Source organism: Anoplopoma fimbria, chromosome 21 (genome assembly GCF_027596085.1).
Source record: "Anoplopoma fimbria isolate UVic2021 breed Golden Eagle Sablefish chromosome 21, Afim_UVic_2022, whole genome shotgun sequence".
NCBI classification, from domain to species: domain Eukaryota; kingdom Metazoa; phylum Chordata; class Actinopteri; order Perciformes; family Anoplopomatidae; genus Anoplopoma; species Anoplopoma fimbria.
Genome location: NC_072469.1, coordinates 7,832,350 through 7,854,558, shown reverse-complemented (window position 1 = coordinate 7,854,558; position 22,209 = coordinate 7,832,350). Strand labels below are relative to the sequence as shown.

The 22,209-nt window shown below is 41.1% G+C and overlaps 1 protein-coding gene across 1 annotated transcript in view; it reads right to left on the bottom strand.

Moving 5' to 3' along the window:
- The window catches only part of ptprn2 (protein tyrosine phosphatase receptor type N2), a 121,021-nt gene that overhangs the window by 10,906 nt on the left and 87,906 nt on the right, over window positions 1-22,209 (bottom strand). Inside the window, exons 12-16 of the mRNA XM_054623054.1 lie at window positions 14,409-14,624; window positions 11,757-11,960; window positions 6,654-6,801; window positions 5,701-5,774; window positions 2,251-2,328 (exon numbers count right to left, since the gene is read on the bottom strand). Of these exons, the coding sequence (XP_054479029.1) occupies window positions 2,251-2,328; window positions 5,701-5,774; window positions 6,654-6,801; window positions 11,757-11,960; window positions 14,409-14,624 (720 nt within the window). The remainder of the gene's footprint in view (window positions 1-2,250; window positions 2,329-5,700; window positions 5,775-6,653; window positions 6,802-11,756; window positions 11,961-14,408; window positions 14,625-22,209) is intronic.

Sequence of the window (22,209 nt, the reverse complement as noted above, 5' to 3'; positions counted from 1 at the left end):
TTGCATTGAATTCAGAGGAGAAGTGAGCAGGAGAGCAAGGCCCAGCAGAGCTAAGGTAATAGGAGGGAGGGAGGGAGGGGAGGTGGATGGAGGAGTGAAGGCTGAAGGGATGGAGGAATGAGGAGTGGAGGATTAGAGCAGAGCCGCCTTTCAGAGCGCTGCCTGGGGCTGGTGTGGATTAGATAGGACAGAGCAAAAAGATTTGCCTCCTGCATGGTCCATTTGCATGAGAGTGCCAGTGTTTCCCCTGTTTGTTTACTTTTAATGGGGGAAAGAGTGGGGTTTTTTTTTCCTCCTGCCACAACCCAAGGTTTACCATATTGAATAAAGAATGGCTACTACTTATTCACAGACACAGAACTTATGTTCATTGTGTCAGTCAATCTGTTTCTAATTTTCCCATCATTTTCTGTTTAATTGGGGAAGATTTAGAGTTGAGTACATGGCTAAATAGCCCATTTCATTAGATAATGGATATGCATTTATTCACCTGGCAAAGAAAAAAATTGGCAGACAAACAAATAACCAAATTGACTAAGAGATAATCATCAAGTGTTTCTTTTGAGGCGCTTTCAAATGAAAAAAAATGAAATGCAGGGCTCTTTTTTGAGTCAATTAAGTTACATTTTTTAGATAATAGGTGCTGAATCTTTCTTTTCTTTAGTTAATAAGAACACCATGTGGGGACAGAATGTGTGTGCAGGTTTGTTTTTTTGGGTTTAAAAAGCAATTTAGATGAAAAATCAAAGCAAAACCAAACCAGACCAGACTAAATTTGGTGTTAGCACCTGTCCCTAGTCACAAACCTGTGTCAACCTCTGTCCTTACTTAAAGTCAGCACTATCATGATGATCCGGAATGAGGAGTACAAGATGCAGAGTGCAGAGTGAAGGGCCAGCTGGTCTGGAAGGATTTATGCTCCACACTTCTACATCCTGGTCACGGTCTAGCGGAGTTACTTCACCATATGGAGGTGATGGGCCCACTAATTATGACAGTGCTGTCCTATTAACACATAAGAATGCCATTTGGCAACCATGCATCGTTTAAGGCATTCCTCCACACAAGACGACATGTTTTACAATAGCCTATATCCAGTGATTAATGGCCGGCTCGTCTGACATTTATGGACAAGGCAAGGAATGCAAATAACAGGGAGAAGAATGCTAATATGGGCAAACATCAGCATTATGACAAATAATATTACACTTCCTGGGGGTGTGTGTAACTGGACTACGATTTACAACCGAAAAGCTGTAGGTTTCTAGTTCATATTCGGCTAGTGCACTGTTTTATTGATGAGTAAGAATAGTAGAGGCACCATTACGTCTAACCCCAGTTTGTGTCTATCATGAATTACCATTAATTTGAGTGACAGAGCCGAGCATACTATTTTCCTAGAAAATATACAATTATTCCTTCACATAACGCTTTGGGGGCTAGAAATAGGAGGTATGATGTTGCCATGGATTTAGTGAGTTATGTTTGGGCTACAACTCAAGACCTGTATTTTTTTTTACATCATGGCAAACAGACCTGTTAAACTATCGGTTTGAAGAAACTCAGAAACCTGACAATTCTTTGGCAAGATCTGGAGTTATGAGGTGTGTCTTTTTTTATACATTTCCAAAAAGATCAAGCAACATCCTTGGATAGTGTGAGCCACACTGAATCAAAAAATATGTGTATCATGTCTGCGTGTTCAGACTTTACTGAGTTATGACTCAGAGAAGAAGGAGTGCCATTTTACACATATTGGAGCAATCTGACTTTGAGGGTTTTGCTTGTGAAATATTTGCCGTTTCTGGTTACGTCGTATTTGGAAAAGAAGGAAGCAACTTGACAGAAGGAATATTCCTTTTATTCAGATGGTTAGAGTAGTTTTTGAGGATTCTAGAAATACCCTCAGAACAGCGATACGTGTTGTTAAACGACCTTCTGGGTTTTTCTGAGTAAGACATTGTTTGTACAATTTAATGCTCAGCTGAGACTTGAATATAATGGTAGCACATGACAGAGATAAACTGGGGCTACATTCTATTTCATTGATCCCACTTTGAGAAATCACACCAATGCTTCAACAGCAAATAAATAGTATTCTAGACACTCTTGGACCAAGAAGAAGACATCAGAGTCACACAGGAATTGGTAAATCACACAAAACCATCTCTGTTGTGTTTCTCTCAAAACCTTAACATAAAAATAACTGTAAAAGATGAAGAAAAAAAAACTGTGAATGGAGATGATTACCTGCCAGAAGTCCGCCACGGTGGAAAGAAGTGGGCCCTGGGAGGAGATGTAAGTCGGGTTACGAGGGTCATGGTCCATCTGGGAGAGAGGGAGCAGAGTGTGAGACAGTGTTTGGGCGGGGACTGGCGGATGAAAATGTACAGTCTGGGTAAAAGACTTCCATCAAAGCCTCCATCTGGATGGAGGCTTGAGAGCAGAAAACATTTGCTTCTGCGGACTTATTTCTCGTCTCTCTGAACAACATCATTCTTGTTTCTTTCCTACCTGTCACTTCACTTATGCTCTCAAGATCTGACTTTTCTAAATGGGTCTGATTGGACTAAACTGGAATATAAAGAGAACTGCACACTGTTTTTGGTGAATATTACAGTCCTACGCTGGATAAGCTTTAAACACATGGAAAGTTGTGGTTTTTATGCAAGTCAATTAACCTTGTTTTTTTAGCTTTTTTTTCTTCAAAGATCATTCTCTTTGAGCGTAATGTTTGCATAAAGACCTTGGCCTTTTTAATCTAATTAATGTTTCCAACCCTTCCAACCCTTTGAATATTCAAAACAAACCCTTTCATTTTTATTACCTTCAATAGCTATATTATCTCATCATTCAGGGATGCTTTGACTTCTGCTGTAGTTAAGTCATGTACCGCCTTCTCAACAAGGTCCTCATACCAATGACCTCCTGAAATGGCTTTCAGATCTCAATTTCTGTCATGCTTTGACGTGCTTCTGCATGAAACATGATATAGTGGTGGGGTTTTTAAAGCCTGCAGGCTGTTGATGTGAGGGGGTGTTCAGGTGGGACATAATGACATGGGGGACTTGATTTGAGGGATGTGATTGAGACTTGATTGAGGAGGTGTTGGCTGGGTTTGCCCCCTAAAATCGATGATGTTTTTATGCACACCCTCGAGTGCAAGATGCATCAGTGGAAAGATGTTGACATATTTCGCAGGAAAAGAAACGAGTTGGTGCATATCAATGCATTGTTGATGTATAGCTGGCATTATAATGATAGACCACACACCAGAACAGTGCAGCATTTTTGTAAGTATAGGGATACATTTAATATTATTTATGGTAGAACCTACCAACAATAGTCTTAAATAAGTAAAATGCAGTGAGTAAGACACTCTTTCTGAACAATTTGTCAGGGATAATGAACATGAGCTTAAACATCTAGCTTTTCATTTAATTTCTTTGTGTTGATCATAGACCTCGACATTCTCCCTTAAAAGGCAAATAATTATGGAGCATTTCTTCACGGCTTTAAAATTACCACAATGATTTTCTCTCCTCTTGTTTGATAACTTCAACAACAGAATCAATTCTCAAGGCTCTGATTGGCTTATAAAACCAAACATACAACCTTGGTCCACATTTTAAAATGAAATCTATTACTTCCCTGTTCTGTAATCATGTCTGTTTGTAATTTTGTTTCATTACGGTGGATTGAAATGTCAAAATGTTTTCTCTTTTTGATTTACTTCCAAGCTGTGATTTAATTGCAAGTAGGGCTCGGAAGAAATATATTATTGTGGGTGTTCTTAAAGAGTTTGTTTTAATTCGTGGTTGAATATCCTCTTTAGTACTGTAAATGTTTTATTTTTTAACATTTACCAGTGACACACTGAACTAATGCAGATTCCCCAGGTACAGACTTGATCATCTATGTTATTTTTAATGATTTATAGACATATGGTTAATCTGGTGCCTATGAGATGTCAGGCAGGATGTCAGTATTCATTGTAGGTATTGTAGTTGTGACTAAATAATCATTGGCGGGGCAGAAGTTAATCATGAGTGACTTAAAATATTCCTTCAATACACCTACATAAGGGTTGGCTGAAATGTGAAAATTTGACGGCCTTTCAATTTTACTAAAGGACACATGAATGCAGGAAACATTATGTTCATTCTACCTCAATTAGGCATAAACTTGAAGTAAAATTCTTTCATGGTTTTGTTAAAAAAAGAACTAGAAATACTCCACTAAAATGACAGGTGGTGCCGAATGCTAGCGCTACCACTCCGTTAGCCAATCTCAAGGACACAGACATGCTGTAGCTGTGTGTTGACATCCCTGCATGAATACTAAAGCGCAAACATGAAAGAGTAGTCCTGCGTTTCAGCTGTCCTCCCCCTTTCCATTGTGGAAAGAAAGATAGACTACAACAAAAAGGCAAAGAAGTGCTCTTTGGTTTGAAGTAAAATAGCCTGTACTGAAATAGCTCGCACAAATATCTGTTCCCGAAGACGAGTCCCAACTTCCGACGCCTTGCTGTAGCGCTTTGATCCTGTTTTTATGTAAGATAGAGAGCTGGATTGAGCTCATCCGGGAAAAGTTTGAGAACAAAAGCATTGAGAACAGGTGGGAAATGGAAAAGCCACACTGCGTTTGACTTTCTAAAAAAGCCAGACAAGACAAAGCCGACCAGTCTTTGACCACATTTTGTGCCGCTACACATTCCTTTGAATCACTCCCCCGACTAATGATGCTATACATCTGGCAGCACTTGCATCATTTGTGGTCAAGCATTAACCATTATCCGAGCTTTCCCCTGTGTGTGTGTGTCACACTCTGCTTTGCATGGAGCCTCGGATCGCTCCTTTACATTTGCCTCTCTGACCCCTGATTCCCAGAAAGAAGCGACAGATTATTTACTCGTAGGCCACTGCCCCTGCAGCTAATGAGGAGGAAGAAGCCGCATTGACAGACATAATTATCACAGTTTTGCTGGGCTCAGCCAGGGGTCCCTTTTGTGGTGTAATTACTGTCCTTTCATTCACACACCACTGCATCCGCCATTACTTCACCCATCTTCAACATCCGTTTGTCTTTCTAGATGCTTTTTTTTTTTCCAACTGCACCAAAACAGTCCGGGAAAACTTTTCTTAATTGCGTTTTTTGTAATCCACCAATCTTTTTTTTTTTTTTTACCAACTTCTTCCCCTGATTGATTAACTTTATTCTAATATATAATAAGAGAAAATGTAGAAATAAATGTTTGTTTCTGAGGACCAAAAGGCTTTTAGTGCAGCTGTGTGATCCGCCTCATCTATCTCCTCAGACATTTTGGCACTGTATTTGAAATGCATAGTTTTCTGTTCCCTTTGATGGAATCCCTTTTCAGCAGCCTCAGGGGAAATCATGACTGGCAATGTTTTTGGTGGAATTCTTTTTAAATCTTAGCCATCACCAACACTGAGGTCTTTCTGGATTTGTACATTTGTTTAGTTACAAATAATGTATAATTATTTATAGTGTGATTAAACAAGACACAGGAATCCACTGAGGCTTCATGTATCGAGAACAAAGTTTAAAAAAAGATCAATGCACTTGGATCGATGACAAGTCCTTTGAAATCTTTGAATCTCCAACCAGAACAGGTGCTTCTGGAACAAAAAAAAAGGCTTTCACAACGGAGAGCTATAATGAATAAACAATACTCACTATTGGACTGGCATTGATGTAATCTGAGTTGCTGTGGTTATTCTCCGCTTTCAAGGTGATTCTGGAATGATCATCTGTAAAGAAGATGCATAATTCATCAACATGCTTTTCTACTGTGTTTCCTCACCACACAATAACACCATCATTTTGAGCAGTAACAGAGGAAAATGCAAGTAAAAAGGCAGCAGGTTCTGCAGTTTCACCAGACTTTCATCATACAGAGAGACACACTGTTCTGAAGGCCTGGTTTTATTCACCTTCAATAAGGAATGTTTTGAATGAAATAATGATAAAATATCGTATGTTAAGTAGTCTGTAAGCTGTGAGCCTTAAAATCCTCTTTTTCTTAAACAAGTGAAACTGTTTAAAGATTCAGATTATCTTTTTCCAGTCATTTTAAATAGTCTTCTTAAGGCTGCCTGAAAACTTGGACTCAAATGATTTTTCTTTAATTTATGACTAAAAAAAGGCAGAAATTAAAGTTTGACAGACATCTTTCAGGTATGATTTATGATATAAAACACTCAAAATCTCTTGACGGTTACCAAGCAGCTCCCCAACTGTCATCAGATTCCATTGCTAAATCCTGATTGGCACATGGAAATATGTGTCATTACTGTGGTTCAAATGTGCCACGCCCACTTCAAGCAAATTAGATTTTGGGCAGAAAACTATATCTTCTTCTAGATCTCCATTACTCATAGTTAAAGGCTGATTGAGGAAAATTCAAGGGTAAAAGGTCTTGACTGATATAAAGATAAAGAGTCTGTTTGAAATAAAATGCTCACATACTACATATACTAAGTGTGACGTAAAGTTGAGTATATGTAGTGTGTTTTGGCTGCATAGTATGTGGATTTTGTGTCTGTGTGGATGTATACTAGACTAAAATCGGCTGATTAGTTGAAATCTCAGTCAGCAAAAAAAAATCCCCAAACACTGAATGGACTCACATACGACGACGGTGTCTGAGCGGTTCTTCTTGGAGTTCTGCTCGCTCTGCCCCACGCTGCAGGCGCTGGGCTCTGCCTGGTAGGAGCACAGGGCCTCCCACTCACGCTCCAGACGGTTCTTGTTCTTCAAGTGGTCCTCCATGTATGACTGGAGGAAAACAGACACAGCATCTCAGCCACCATTTCAAATAACCATTTGGAGCCATGCAAAACAAAACTGAATTACGTCAAAATGTGGCGCACATTTGGTTTGATTAAATGAGACACAATTCATCTTCAGCATTATAGCTGGTTTGAGATCATTTGTTCACTGTATTTTATTTCCCTATGAGCTATCCAATATATAAACTGGAGCAAAAACACTAAAGCCCTGACAACAGCATCCCTCTATTAAAGCTATGATCAGGTGTCACGGAGCATTATTGTTCAGTGCGGCTGTAAAGCATAACAACTGGGTGAGGAGGAGGCTGCAGAAGATCTAGTTGGGGAAGGTGTGTCAGTGTTTATGTCGCTGTGCATGTGTGTTTGACTGAGAGAGAGGGAAAAAAATCACGCACAATTAACACTCCTGAAAGGTTCGACTGCATTGGAAATACTTCAGGGGTGTTTCAATCACGTCTCTTACTGCTTGCACAGCCACTGATAAGATTGTCTGCATTTAAGCCTTCGCTTGGAGAAGACAAAATTGAATTCGCTAGAGAGACAAAGATGGAAAAAGAGAAGGGGGAAGGGTAGAAGTGAGTGTGCGTGTGTGTGTGTGTGTGTGTGTGTGTGTGTGTGTGTGTGTGTGTGTGTGTGTGTGTGTGTGTGTGTGTGTGTGTGTGTGTGTGTGTGTGTGTGTGTATTCTCCCAAACCAGGGCAAGTAGGGAGCTTAGAGGCTGTAGCTGGCAAGACGATCTTTTGTAGCCTAGTGCCGTGTTTCGCTTCCTCTCCTGTATCATAGCTCCCCTCCCGATGGGGTTAACTGCTTTAGTCCGCTATTGTGTATGGCAGAAGATTACAGGCTCATAAACTGATGTCAGGGATCAGCTGGCTAATACAATGAAAGTGATACCCAGATGTGCTGGGGTTTTATCCCATATTAAATGCAGTATAGGTAGGCTGAGCAGAGAGGTAACACTCCATTGTTACGTCCAACTTATTCACTCCTGTCCGTCAAAAGGGTAATCCAGCTCTTTGCAGAATAAATGCAATTCCTACATAGATGATAATCACAAATAAGCTTGTCCAAAACATAAAAGGCAATTACCCTTTGATGGCTCATGAATTCAGACATCTCCTGCATGCACGCAAATGGATATTAGGTGACTTATAAGAACATTACAAATCCTACAGACAATGGAAATCAAAGCTAATTGTACGATACGGTACCAAAAGGTGCCGCTCAGGTCTTAAAGGCCGCGTTGAGAAGAGTAAAAGCAACTCTTGTGATTAATGCAGCTGCATAATGAGAGAACACAACAGCACAATGGGTTCTGTCTGAACCCATTAATGACATAAAGTGACATTTCTGAAATAGTATGGTAGCTTTCTGTTGTTCTACTATGAAACATTCCTGAATCTTTAATTGTATGCATGCAAAAAAAGCCAATTATGAAAAAAAACAACTAGTTAATGTCAACTCTAATAGCAGCCAACACACATATATATTTGCATGTGTGTTGTCGTGCATCGCCTACGCAAACAGACAGTGCTGTCTTCCCAGGAAAATGACAGCATGCCATTATGGCCACTTGACAGAGCCTGTCACCACTATGCTCTTGTCACCCTGTACAAGTACTCTCTGCTTGCCAGCCTGACAGCATCCCACCTCCCCTACCAATATTACATCTCCATGTACTTGATAAATCCACTCTGAATTGCCTCCCATTCTATTCAAACGATGCCCTGAATCGATTGCATTCCAAATTCATATTTTCGCAGCTTAATGCAATGCAGCCAGCAGGCCCTTATCAAGCCCTCCCGTTCCTAGGGGGAGGCAGTGGACCATGGCGTATTCCAGAGACAGGGTAACGAAGGTTTAGTGAATGGGGGGATTATGTCTGCCAATCAGAAGGTTGGGATGGGAGGCCTGGGTGTCAGGGAAACAATGTCTAATCCCTCCTAAGCAGTCTCCTCGGCAGCAGAGGGTGCTGGGTGAAATCAGGATGAAGGGACAACCAGGAGAGCCAGACACAACAGGTAACACATTGTCAAATTAAAACCAACAACACTGGTAACAGTTTGTACAGGGAGCTTTATGATATGATAAACAGCGGCAAGGGGTGGAGAAAAAAAAGGTGTTAATATGTACGTCTTTGTGTGCTTGATAATAATAGCTAAATGGAAAGAACGCATTGTTTTGACATGGAATTGGAAACGTAATTTGTTATTTTGCTCATAAACTAAATCTAAAATGATAAGGAAAAGCCACTGAGGGCAGAACATGTTGCATGGGTCAGCGACTGTTTTCCTTTGCCTTAGTCTGTTTTACTTCCGAGCACATAATTCATCATTTAAAAAAATAAGAACAATAACTACTCAACATAATGAAAAAGAGCCTCAAGCAACATAATTATAGATTTTTTTTTTTCAGTGGAGAGTTGATTAAGTCAAGGGAACAGTAACAACATTTTGACCCTGTTTCTGGACAGTATAGGGGAGCTGGATGGACAGTTCGTTAAACGTGCTTGTGAGGAAAAACAGCTTTTCTGTCTATGTGCTGTCCATGGTGCTGAAGGGAGTGCAGCAATAAGCACAGAAATACAGCCACATACAGTAAGTAACTCTATGTTACACCTGGTAATCATTTTTTTAATCATTAAGTAGGTAACGTTTTCATGGATCGCCACACTGCCGCTGGAAAAAGTCTCGACAGAGAGAAAATAGAAAATGTTAGATAGCAAAAGGTGTGTCAGGTGACTCAGCAAGCAGAGGCATCCAATTTCACTTCTGAAGTTGAAAGTCGTTATGCAAGACTTTTCAAGTCTTCAGGGGGGTCGAACGGTTGGGTGCAACATCTTTGTTCATAGTGGTTGTGTATGTGTGTGTGTGTGTGTGTGTGTGTGTGTGTGTGTTTCTGTGTGTGTGTGTGTGTGTGTGTGTGTGTGATCTGATCGGGCCTCACAATAAGGACCCCCAGCATATGTGCTTTGGAAAGCCGGTTATTCATCATCCTTCTCCACACGGTGTGAGCTCCAAAGAGCGAGAGAGGGGAGATGAGAGGAGAGGAGAGCTGAGATGGGAAAATATAGGTCTGAGATCAGTGATAACAAGGCAATCTCACACATGGTTTCATGTGAGATGGCGGTGGAATTTTAAAGAAGAACCCCCTATAGGACATCACCATGTCAATCATGGCATGAAAGAGAATTAAAGGTCCCTGAGTGTTTAACTTTCTACATTGCAATGCCTGCATTGAAGAATCTGTGGCTAATAATAACAGCTCCTAGAAATGATTCACAGTGTCTCTTTTGTTATTGCAGGGCTAAATGCTTTTCTATTGTCAGTGTTTTCAAAAGGGGCTTCACAAACAAGCCTTGACGAGTGCAACAAAACCCATCTATTACCACCAATACAAGGCATTACTCAGATTCACTCTCATTCATTATAGCCTCCCAATATAAAAGCCAGACATGCAGTGTGATGAATGCTCCCTCCATTAATGGAAACACTGCAAGGCATCTATCCATCTCTTTTATCAAGCTTGTCTCAAATGAATGAAGAGAAAGTTGTGCAAAATTAAAACAATCCATTGTGTGTTTGTGGAAGCGTTGGCAACAAAAAGAACAGAATTTCTAAAACATCCAAATGACAATCAAATGGATAATGATATTTCAGTTTTGTGCAGCTCTCATCACGCAAAACAATGTCTGCCTTATTTTTTGCTGCAGCAGTAAGAGAGACGGAGGGGGTAAAAGACGTAAATGACGAGAGACGCAGGGCGAAAATGATAAAGGGAGAAAATGACACAGTTAAGGGAGGGAAAAGTTAGGGGATAAAATATGAAGACAAACAAAGCCGAGATAAAGCAAGGGAGAGAAAACAGCGGGAAGAGTGATGGGTGAAAAACCCCAAAGATAACAAGGTTCTGAAGGGAATGAGGTGAGAGAGGAATGAAAAAGAGACACATCCAAACAGATAAACAGAGAAATCAAGCTGTTGGTTTTCAGCAGAGGCTCTAGCATATTCATAGACACTAGAAGTTTGAAAAGCAGACACTCTAATGTACACTCACATTAAACTTCTGAAAATCCTGTGGATCTGTGATGCATCCCCAAAGATCCTCTCAGACGATCTCAGGTTCCCCAACATTGACACAACCCGACTTACTGAATTGATTTTAAAATGAGTTGTTGTTTAATACTATTAATCATGTAAAATAGTTTAAATTTACAATAGTTTTGCATAGAATTGTCTGTCAATGTTTAGTTCAGTGAGGTCAGTGAGGTTATTTAATTTGTACCAGACTGCTTGGGGTATCAGAAGACGTTTGAACCATTTATCCATTATTTTAGCTAAGTATTTTAACTTTTATCTATTCCTTTTTGCAATTTCGACCATATATCCATTTCTTCTAGCTGACTATTCACCCTTTTTCTATTGCTTTTAGCTTAGTGTTTAAACCGTTTATCCATTACTTTTACCAAACTGTTTCAGCTTTTCTTTCTAATTCGCTTTCAAGGACTCTCAATTGCAACATGACTTTACAGCTAACCGAATATGTGGATATATGTTTTTAGTTGAATAAAAACCTAATTCCCTTATTTTTTCAAATTAATTTAGTAAACTCCCAATCCATGTAACCCATGGCAGGAGTACCTCTTGGGTGCAGGTAACCCCAGGTTGATTATCTTGTACACAAGCCAAAAGCTAATGTATTCCTACCAGAAGCATTTGAATCCCAAGCTCCACTAAACCCGCTCTGGCAGGTTAAGTGCACAGTCAGTGACACATGATGTTGTGGTTGTTTAAGCTGTAACAATCAGATCTCAAGAACCACAAAAAATCTCTGAGGGCCTGACAACAAAACCCACACTTCAACCAACTTCTTCCCTCACCACTTTCCCCACCACATGAATCATTACTCACATGGTCTCTTGAGTAAAACCAAAGTTACTCACCAGTATCATGTGACCAGTGGAGATGTCCATGTTGGAAGGCACCGGCTCTTCGCACCATGAGGAAGTGCTGCTGCGGGTCGACGGGCTGGCTGCAGGGCCATCGCTGAACTGGGACGAGACACTGTTGAGCCTCGAGTGGCGCAGGGTCTCCGGCCGCTCGACGCGCTCCGACGTGCGGATTGCCATACGCTGGCGACACAGCTCCTAGTAGTTAGAGGAGATAATGGTGAAACGCTGATCTCAAAATAAATGCAGTTTTTCTCCAAGACTCCTTGCAAGGTATTTATCTTCTATTCATGAACATGACAATAGTTTTATGTAGGTTATGTGCTTATCCTTGCTGCTAGGGGTTGAGTTCTATAAATGCACATTGTGAAATCCTGTATCTCGGCTGACTTGATCTGTCCTCACTTGCCTAGATTAATGGCTTATCCTCGTGGATTATGGAGCTTATACTAATTATGTCAAAAAATACATGGTTGAGGAACCCTACGCGATTTAAAGAATAAATTCAGTGTGTCCCACCTGGCTGCCACACAGCGTCTTTCTTAGTTGTTTAAGAATAGATCTTTTCGTTTAAAAAAAAGCAAGCTTTTAAAGTAAAATCCTGCACAAAATCACCATACTGCACAGTCAAGTCCTATGGAGCAAAAGCTGTCTTTAAAAAGAAGAATTAATATCTTTGTTTTGCAAAGAAAGGATAATCTATCCATCAATCAAATATGAGTTCCACGGTGAATGTATTTAACCACAGGAGAACCAAAGGAGATAAAAAATGCATTGTCACAATTGTAAAGTATAATTTTCTATTGTGATTTATATCCCATGGTTTCAGAGACTTGCTAAAAATGCCCACTGCTACAAATGTTAAACTTCTCCCAGTGACTCAGCTTTTCTGCCATCATGCCTCAGTGCAGAGACAGGGCATCGAAATTCCAAAGACTAAGCACTATATACTCCAGTTTAAACAAAATGAAAAAGAAAGAAAAAAATGATTTACTGGCAGTTTTTGTGCAATCTTATAAATGTGTAAACAAACAAACAAACAGTAAAAGTTGCACACTTTGCCTGATTCGCTCCATAAGGTGTGGTCACACTTGGTTTTCTATGTTAAATTCATAATCTGTAAACCCCATTATGTTTGGTTTTCAGAGGCAAAGCCAGTCATCTCAACAGAATTAATTTGCATACTCAATTAATAACACGAGGGCAGGGCAGAGCAGAGAAAATGCCTTGTGAAAGCACATGCTATCTCATGATCTATCATAGTGATATTTCCCTCCGGAGCACAGGCCCCTCTAAGCCCTGGTGTTGGATCAGCTTTGCTGCCGTCAGACTTTAATGATTGGAACCATGAAGTGGTGCCCTGGGCCTTGGCCTCGGGGCAATATCCAGGTCCACCTCATAATTCATCCCACTTCTCAACATCTCTGCAAAGAGCCATGCTGTACCGGAGCCGAAGAAATCGTCCCAGGAGCAAGCAGAGAGATGCAGTTAGCACCAGAGAGGGCCAGAGGACAGACACATGGAGCCCAGAGAGGAGCTCTGGTAGTGGGAAGAACGGCTTCCCCTGTTACCCCCCTCTTTTAAGACTACTACTAATAGAAACAAAAGCAGGCCAAGAGGAAACAATGTCTCTAGCATCTGCTGTCATCTAACAATATCTCTCTCCCACAGCAGACTAACACAATCTGTCAAACATTGAAAACACAGCCACATGACAGAGCAGTTAGTACATCCTTAAAGATATATTGATAAAGAAAAGGTGCCATAAAGAACCTAAAATTTGCACAAAAGCAAAACTTGATTAAAAAAAAGGAATATATTTTTAATTTATAAAAATGACATATTCTTAATGTTTGAAAAATGCATTTATATATATATATTTTTGCTTATCTATGGCCATCTTTATAACACTATAAGATCTTCCGCTTTGGGTGGAGAGAGCAGACCTGTGAAAACCTGATTAAATATTGAAAATGTTAACGCGACATGCAGATAAATATGTTCTGAGTGCCATGCTGAGCACAGCTGAGCCCCAACGCTGAAAAAATCAATACAGCCCGGGCTGTCCATGGCCCTGGAGGAACAGAGGGAATAGGTCACGGTGGCGGCCGTTCCTCTGTCTCTCTCTCAATCTCACTCTCTCACACACTTACACACACACACACACACACAGACACACACACACACACACACACACACACACACACACACACACACACACACACACACACACACACACACACACACACACACACACACACACACTTCTCAGGCACGGTTGAGCATTGAATAACTGGATAGAGCGATTATCTATTGGTGCAATAAGTCAAAAATCAAACGAATAAAGAGCATAAAAATAATGTAAATAAACATAAAAAAATGAGTTGTGATGTACAAGTATTGCACTTCACAATAAAAAAACACTTAATTTAATCATAAAAGCAAATCACTATCAGCACAACAGCCAAACAAACGTCATAAAAGCAGGTAGAAGAGAATCATTCAAACACACATTAACAAACACTCTAACAAACCAATCAGAAAATCTACCCGACTCGAACAGAGTGTGTGTTCTTCCAATGACGGAGTGCAGGCTGAGTGTACTCAAACCAGATTGGCTCATAGCGAGGGGGGGGTTGGTCTAACCTGATAGGTTGCAGTGGCATCAGTACTGGTGTCAGTCCCCAGGCTGGCCAGCTTCTCCTTCATGCGGAGGTGGGAGCGCTGGCGCACGCAGAAGAAGGTGGTGGACACGGCCAGCGCCACCAGGATGAAGAGCATGCAGAGGACGGAGAGCAGCAGGAACTGGCCCGACTCCACCCTGGTCTCCTTCACCACCGGGATCTGGGTCAGGCTGCCCCTCTGGAGGACACACACAAACAGAGAGAGAGAGAGAGAGAGAGAGAGAGAGAGAGAGAGAGAGTACACTGTCAGAGCAGTAAAGGATGACACTCTGTCTTATTTTTCTGATTGATGTAGTCTTTTTTTGATTTACACTCAGAGTCTGCAGTGCATCACCTTTTAGCTGAAGGCTTATCTCGGCTTTTCAATGAAAAAAAATGGACGCAACAATGCTTCCTTACCTACCTCCACTTCTTCCCCCGCTCTTTCCTTCCACCCCCCACCACTGTCTGACCGGCCCCACTCATTAGCCAGCTCTCATTCTGGCCTTCAATACGCATTCAGACTAAGTCAACCCCTATTACCAGCCTCTGTCCAGCGCTGTCGCCACACTATGCCCCAATATAGATATTTACAACCCCATTTAGTGCTGGCATGGGGTTCGGCTGGCACTGTGCAGCTACAGGAGGCTGGGGTACTAAGAGCTTGTGCTTAATTAGCTCCTCTGGTCCTGAGTTTGGCTGGATTAGGCCCTGGCCCAAGCCGCACAGCTAATGGCCACCAGGACCGAGGGAGACACAGGCAGCCCAGACTGGACCTTCATACATCCACCACCAGTTGAATAGAAAAGCCTCTTGAAATATTCACACCCACACACTGCATGTTAATTCAAACAGGAAGGTATAGGCTTTGTCTCACTGTGGCGGACTTGTTTTTTTAACATGCTGCAAAATTCTCTGAGAGATTTTTTTATCAGCGTAGGTTAAAGAATTGGCCTACGTGTTGATAATTGGTCCACTCATGGCCATTTACTGTAATGATAAATTCCCTGTGGGCCCCACTGCAGAATATTTGAAGAGCATAACAGCGATAATTAGGAGCATTAATTGGAAAGGATAATTAATGTTACCTAAAATGTAGCTACTGTTAAAGATTTTCTTGGCTGATTGCATAAAATATAGACATTGTGCCAAGCTATTTTTGTATTTAACTCTCAAAAACAGAACAGTGCTATTTTCCCAGCATATTTTATTCACATAAATCATCCTCACTGCCCTCTATGACTAACACAAAAACCATGGGGTTTCTGTAAAAAGCCAGTTCTCCACAGTGTCTGATCTAATTTTATCAGCTGCATACATGCCAATAGCTATACATCTGCAAAAGGGCAATATCAATAACGGAGAACAAATACATCAGCAGGCTCCTAATTGTCTGCATGCAAGATTGAAGGATTGATGGGTGAAGTGAATCAAATTTACAATATCAAACAAAAAATGGCCGAGCTCTGACATTTAGCCTGAGGGGTCTAATGGGCCGGCTGAAGGTTTAGCTACTTCTTGTTATACCATTTTCAAAACAAGACACTTCAGCTCACACCACTAACAATATGGTTTGACCTTGTGGCTCGTAATTGCCAATGTTTTAGCGGATGTGCGGATGCCAAGGTCTGTCCGATTACCGTGTTGGGCCTGACGACAGTGACTGTTGATTGCAACTGCTGTGGTTTTGAGCATGTAGTTTTAATCAAGCATTAAGAGGTTGGACAACAACTGAGAGGTCTGAAGAGGCTCATGTGCGGGAACAGAGGGGAGGGATGGCCTCAATCCAAAGACTCGTCCGTGTTGTTCAGTGATCAAATGAATATATAGTCAATTTCCACGAGTACTTGTTGAGAATGCAAACCTTTCAGCCAGTATTCCTCTCTCACATAATCACACAATAGAAGACTGAATAGAAAGCACATTAAAAAAATACCTCATTAGACGTATTTAATATTCAACACTTTTTGCACTGTGGACACAGAATCTCACATTGGTGTAGTCGTTAAAGAAACCAAATTGCCCCCTATAGACTTACTGGTTCAAACCTCCCTGACAACTCCTTATCCCAAGCTATTCCCCTTAACTAAATTATTTTCTCTATCCTGAAAAAGAAATAAAATAAAAAAGTGAGTTAATCAAGACATGGCCCTTTGAAATCTATGGCTACTTTTAATATTTAGGTTAACACCTTGAAATTCATTTATTTAAAAAAAGCATTTCCACTGTGGGAGCAAACAGGCTTGAAACGCACTGCAAGCATAAAAGAGTGTTTGAAGGCGGTAATCGTGTTAGAAAGAAACCAGAGGAGATACAGAAAGGGAGAGAGAAAGAGGAGGAGGAAAAGGGAGGAGATGTGAGGCGAAGAATTACCTTCATGGGCCTTTAGAGTTCTTCCTTTGCTTTCAGAAATAAATATTTTATGGGGGTTTTTTTGTAATCATTTTATTTTACTTTGATTAAAGTATGTCTTAAAAAACAAATGTATCTATATAAAATATTTAAAAACACAGAAACACTGAAAAATATGAATATATGAAAATGTAATTCAAAAGAATAACACACATTTTTGCCATAATGAAAGCATACAAAATATTTAGATCTGACGATTAGAGCATAATTTTGCACTGAAATTTAAGATCGACATGAAATAGTGCCATTAAATAAAGAATCCAATTTTTTTCCCTCCATAATTATTTAAAAAAAACTCCGTACATTCATTTTGATTCCTTTAAAATCGTGCTCCCAACTGCTATTTGTGTGGGATCCACATTCAGCGAAGTTATTACTCTCTGCCTCTTACAGACTCTTATGTTTCCCTCTTCTATTCACATTGCCCCTGTGTGGCGAATTAGCCAATCTGAGAGGAGACAAGGGGCAGATGGATTTCGGTGCTCTGGATTATTCAAATAATAGAGGAAAGGTCAGGCAGAGAGGTGTTGTTGGGGCGGCTGGCTACCCATTCACTCACATCACAATACCTCCAAGAAGTACAAGAAAATCCTCCCAAACACACAACTGCCAAACCTCAACTCTAAACTAAGGTTGTTTGTTTTTTAAGTTGCAGCTACAATTGAATATATAAGAAGTTTGAAATCAGCTATACATTTAAATTAGTTTCAATGCAGTAAAATGTGACTGATGGCCCTTTGATTAACTAAAAATCATCGATGAAATGCTACATTTTTGCATGATTTTATAAGCATGCTATTTTTCATAGATCTAAGAAAACACTGGCAACACCAAGTATTCAATGCAATTGTTGTTGAGAATACAACAAAAAAAAGAGGGGTTTTTTTTAGACAGAAAAGTAAGCTGTGTTAAACCTTTGAAAATAATGATTCATTTCAAAAATAGAATATAGCAATTAGATTTGGACAGGTATGGACATTTCATATTACCATAAAACCTGCAACATAAAATCCAACTATAGATATAAATCTAGGGAATATAATTAATAATATAATATATATCAGATAAAGATAAAGATAAAGATAATAGTTTTTGGGACTAAAATCTATTAAAATAGAATAATCTCTGTAAACACAGAGCGGATTCACCATCTTTCAGTCTACAGACTACAGGAGGCGGGCAGCACCGGGCAGGATGAACCTAAACTTTGTCCTTTGCAGCCAGATGTGCTCAAACCACGGGGTTCAACAACCACTTTGACCAGGAAAGCTTCGACGACTTTACGTTTTAATGAAATAAATATGGGCACATAGCCTATTTTCCCCCGTTGCTCCATCACATTTATCCCATAAGCTTTTTGGAGATTCGATCTCGCAGCAGAGAGGATGAAACAAAAACATGAAACCAAGGCTGCTCAAATATTCTGCAATACACTAAAAAAAAAAAAAAAAAAAAAAAAAAATTCATTCCTACAAGAAAACCCAGCTTTCGACGTGTATGTGCGGATTGCTGACAATTTTTTTTTTAAAAGCCGGTCCTTTAATGCGCCTTTTTACGCATTTGACGCATTAAAACCTGCACATGGAACATGAAAGAAAACACACACACAACACACACACACACACACACACACACACACACACACACACACACACACACACACACACACACACACAAACACGAGTTACACGTTTCAAAGCCGAGAGATAATTACCCAAATCCATGTCGCGGGGCAGAGCGCGCGTTTCTCTGCAGACGGAGGATGCTGCGTCCTGTATTCCAGAGAGCAGCGCACTGACGCCCGCCGCAGCTCCGAGACGCGTCTGTGCGTCCCGGCCGCCCACTCAGTGCGCTTCTACCCCAAAAAAGTTCCCCTCTGAACAGGGTCCCATGCGTCCCCCCCCCCCCCCCCCCACCCCAGTGCCAACAAAAGACCACGGCTTCAACACCAAGATGAAGAAAAAAAAAAAAAAAAAAAAAAAAAAGGGGAAAGAAAAAAAGAAAAGGGGAAAGAAAAAAAAAAAAAAAAGGGAGAGTCGAAGAGAATAAGAAAAGGGGAGAAGAATGTGGGATATGCCCGCCTGATTTTCCGAGCCTAGGAAGAATGTGCAGAAGCCCCACTAGTGAGTCCTTTCAGCGCCTCCGTGCCAATGAAAAGAGATTGGGGAGGTGGTGGGGTTGGGTTTTTTGCGATCATTTAGTTAAGGCTGAGCCCCTCCTTATATTCAGCAGCTCAGGAGTCCCCGTCCATTGCACATGTCATATCCACTGGTTGCTATAGCGATGCCTCCACATGTTGTCGACAGTGAATGTTCAAGGAGCGATGCCTGGCTAATAGGCTTGCGGGCCGAGGGGCGATATGAATGGACATAGGGCTAGACACTCATTTGTTGAGCTACTAGGGGTCTCTGTGTTTGGTGTGTGAATTGCTGTTTTCTCAGGCTCTCCTTTTCCTCTGCTCCCTCTCCCAGGGATTCAGTTATGTGAGCAGAATAAGGGAGATGGGGCAGTCTATTCTTCAAAGTAGGCTTTTGCATTCAATGCTGAAGTGAGCACTATAATAAGAGGCTACCACACAGTACAGTAGTTGTAAACTATATGAATGCTGCATGGGACATTGGGAGCAGTCTGGAAGAAAAAAAAAAAAATGCTCAGCCTAAAGAAAATTGTGTATAATTGGCTAAGTCTTTTCTCTGCTTCCCTCAAAGATCGGCTGGAATGAAGAGAAGGAAGAAAAAAGAGGGAAATTGCAAGTTTAACAAGTTTTAAAGATAAAACTCACTAAAAAAAAAAAAAAAAAAAAAAAAAAAGCTATCCTAATTAGCAATCAGTCTGAAAAAAAAAAATGATCCAATGGAGAGCAACAGCTGCACTTAGCAGGGAGAGAGAGAGAGAGAGAGAGAGAGAGAGAGAGAGAGAGAGAGAGAGAGAAAGGGGGATTATGGAGAGCACAGGGAGAGAAAAGGAGAAAAGAAAAAGAAAAGGGGCGGTGAAGAGAGGAGAACGGGGGTCCTGTCAAATGCAGATGACGAGTCTTGGGGAGGGGGTGGGGGGGGGAGAATGGCTGTGTGACGGGGGGCTCTCCAGTTTATTTTTTCCATTCAGAGAGCACCCCCTCCTCTTCTCCATTGTCCCTCTGTGTGACAGCTGGAGTTGGCAATGTGAAGGGGAGAACAAAAACGAGCTTGCTGTCCAGCCCGGGTCCGGTGCCGCATCGGACGCCACCCCACCTTCAAAAAGCAGAGCCAACCAGCCGGCCCGCACGGACAAAAATCTGAAGCAGAACACACTCCAACTGACTCAACGACTCGCTTTTTTTTTAGCATCCCCAAATCTCTTATATACCACACCTTGTGTATGATAATACTGCAAAACTTAAATTATTAAGGCATTTTGCAATTTACCCTGTTCTTTCTTTCCTTTAAAAAAGACAAAACTATGAAAATGTGTTCCTTCCTCATATGTCATGGGGTGACACTTTTCACGTCATGCTCTCTGCACACTTGCGTCCTCATTCATCAGGAAATTATTCTGAATCCACATTCAGTTTTGACGCCTGCCAGAGGGCACAGAAATGGTGCGACCACCATTTTTTTCTTTATCTTGCAGCATTCAGTTTGAATACAAAAAAAGAATCGTCTGCAGTGCTCGCTGTTGCACGAATGCAAAGATGGTTGCAAGAGTAACGCATGGTGGGAGACTTTTATCTCGGCTGACAGCGAGCGGTTTTATTATTGGAAAGAAAGAAATAGTGGCTACGGAAGTAAATCCCCAGAATATCAGTGCTATATTAAGTCAACCATACGATCATATCTGTCGTGTTCTCTGGTGAACTGGAAGAGAGCCCTGTTCACTCTTTCTCATATGAGATACCCTGGTCACCCAGCTGTCAGCCATATCTAAATCCACACTCATCCAAACAAGGGTATTCCCCTGACACCACAGCGGATAGAAGGAAAAAAAAAAGGAAGAAAAAAGAAAATGTCTACCAAGAACCCGACACAATCATCACCTGCTCTTTGAAGGAAAGCCTGACTTTGGCACCTGTTGTTTTTGCTTTACTTGAACTCTGCGTAAATGGACACATTTTCACACATTTCAGCCACTACTACACTCCACACACTACGATTTCACAACTCATGTCACATCCTCCAGCGAGGCCGGTGCTAATGGTTATCGCACCAGGGGAGGCTTGACGTGCATCGATTCATCACAAAAAAAAAAAAACCCTACAAGCAGACAAGTCCTGGAACGCGCTGAAGTCACTCTTATGGTCACTGACGATATTCGCAGATGCTGTCACGCCTTTGTGTTCCACCAGTAAGTACTTCCTCGGGGTAACACATGTTCAAGCAGTCGCCCTGAGTCCTGCCAGGCTTATCTGTCCTCCTCTCCTGCGCTGCTCCGGTGTTTGCTTCCATGACACATTTCACATTTTTTTATAAAAAAAGAAAAAAAGAAGATGGATAAGCGGCGAGCGTGTTTAAACAGCGGGAGAAAAGAGGTATGCGGCACTTCACCATGTCGCTGGGAGAGGGACGGATGAAGAATGTTAAACAAATGTCATGATCAAGTGCACTACCTGAGATGGCAGAGCAGAGTCATCCACTGACGCTTGTGCATGTGAGTCGAGAAAAAAGGGATGAAGAGACATCTGGCTTAAATATTTGCTTGCACCTACAGGCTGCACAATTTTGAACATATTAACATGTCTTACCCTATGTGTGCAATCTAAATATACATGCATCGGGCGTAAGTGGGTCTTTCTTGCAAAATACACACACACATACTTGAATCTGAGTGTGTATACCTGCAACGACACCATAGCTGGACACGGAAAAGTCAGAGATTGTAATATGTTTGAGCAAACAGAAGCACAGTAGCACACTGAGCCTGTGGACCACATACCAATCACACTGTAACCATATCAGCGAGAGGCTAATGCGGTTTACACCGCTGCTGTACAAGAAACCAACAGCTGCAATGTGTACCTGCAGACTTAACTAACGTGTGATGCCGTTACACCAAAAATAGTCGGGATTTCTGCTCGGCTCTTTGAAATGGGGTGCAATAAATTATTCATAATAATATCTGAGCAAGTGTGTTGCTGCAGCTCCATTTGGGGAAGGTGTTGGAGGATTAGCTACGAGCTGTAATGCAGAGAGAAATGTATGCAAAACAAAAGACATTTTGCTTTTTTTTTATCAGATCCCCAGGCTGTTATTGTTATTGCTAAAATGTTATAAGAAGATGTGTGTGAGGGAAGGATTTATCCTAATCTGTGTTCTTGTTCTTTAGCTCTATTTCGATGCTTTTCTTTAACATTTGTATTGAAACAAAGCTCTCATATAGGCAAAATTTAAGTTTGAAAG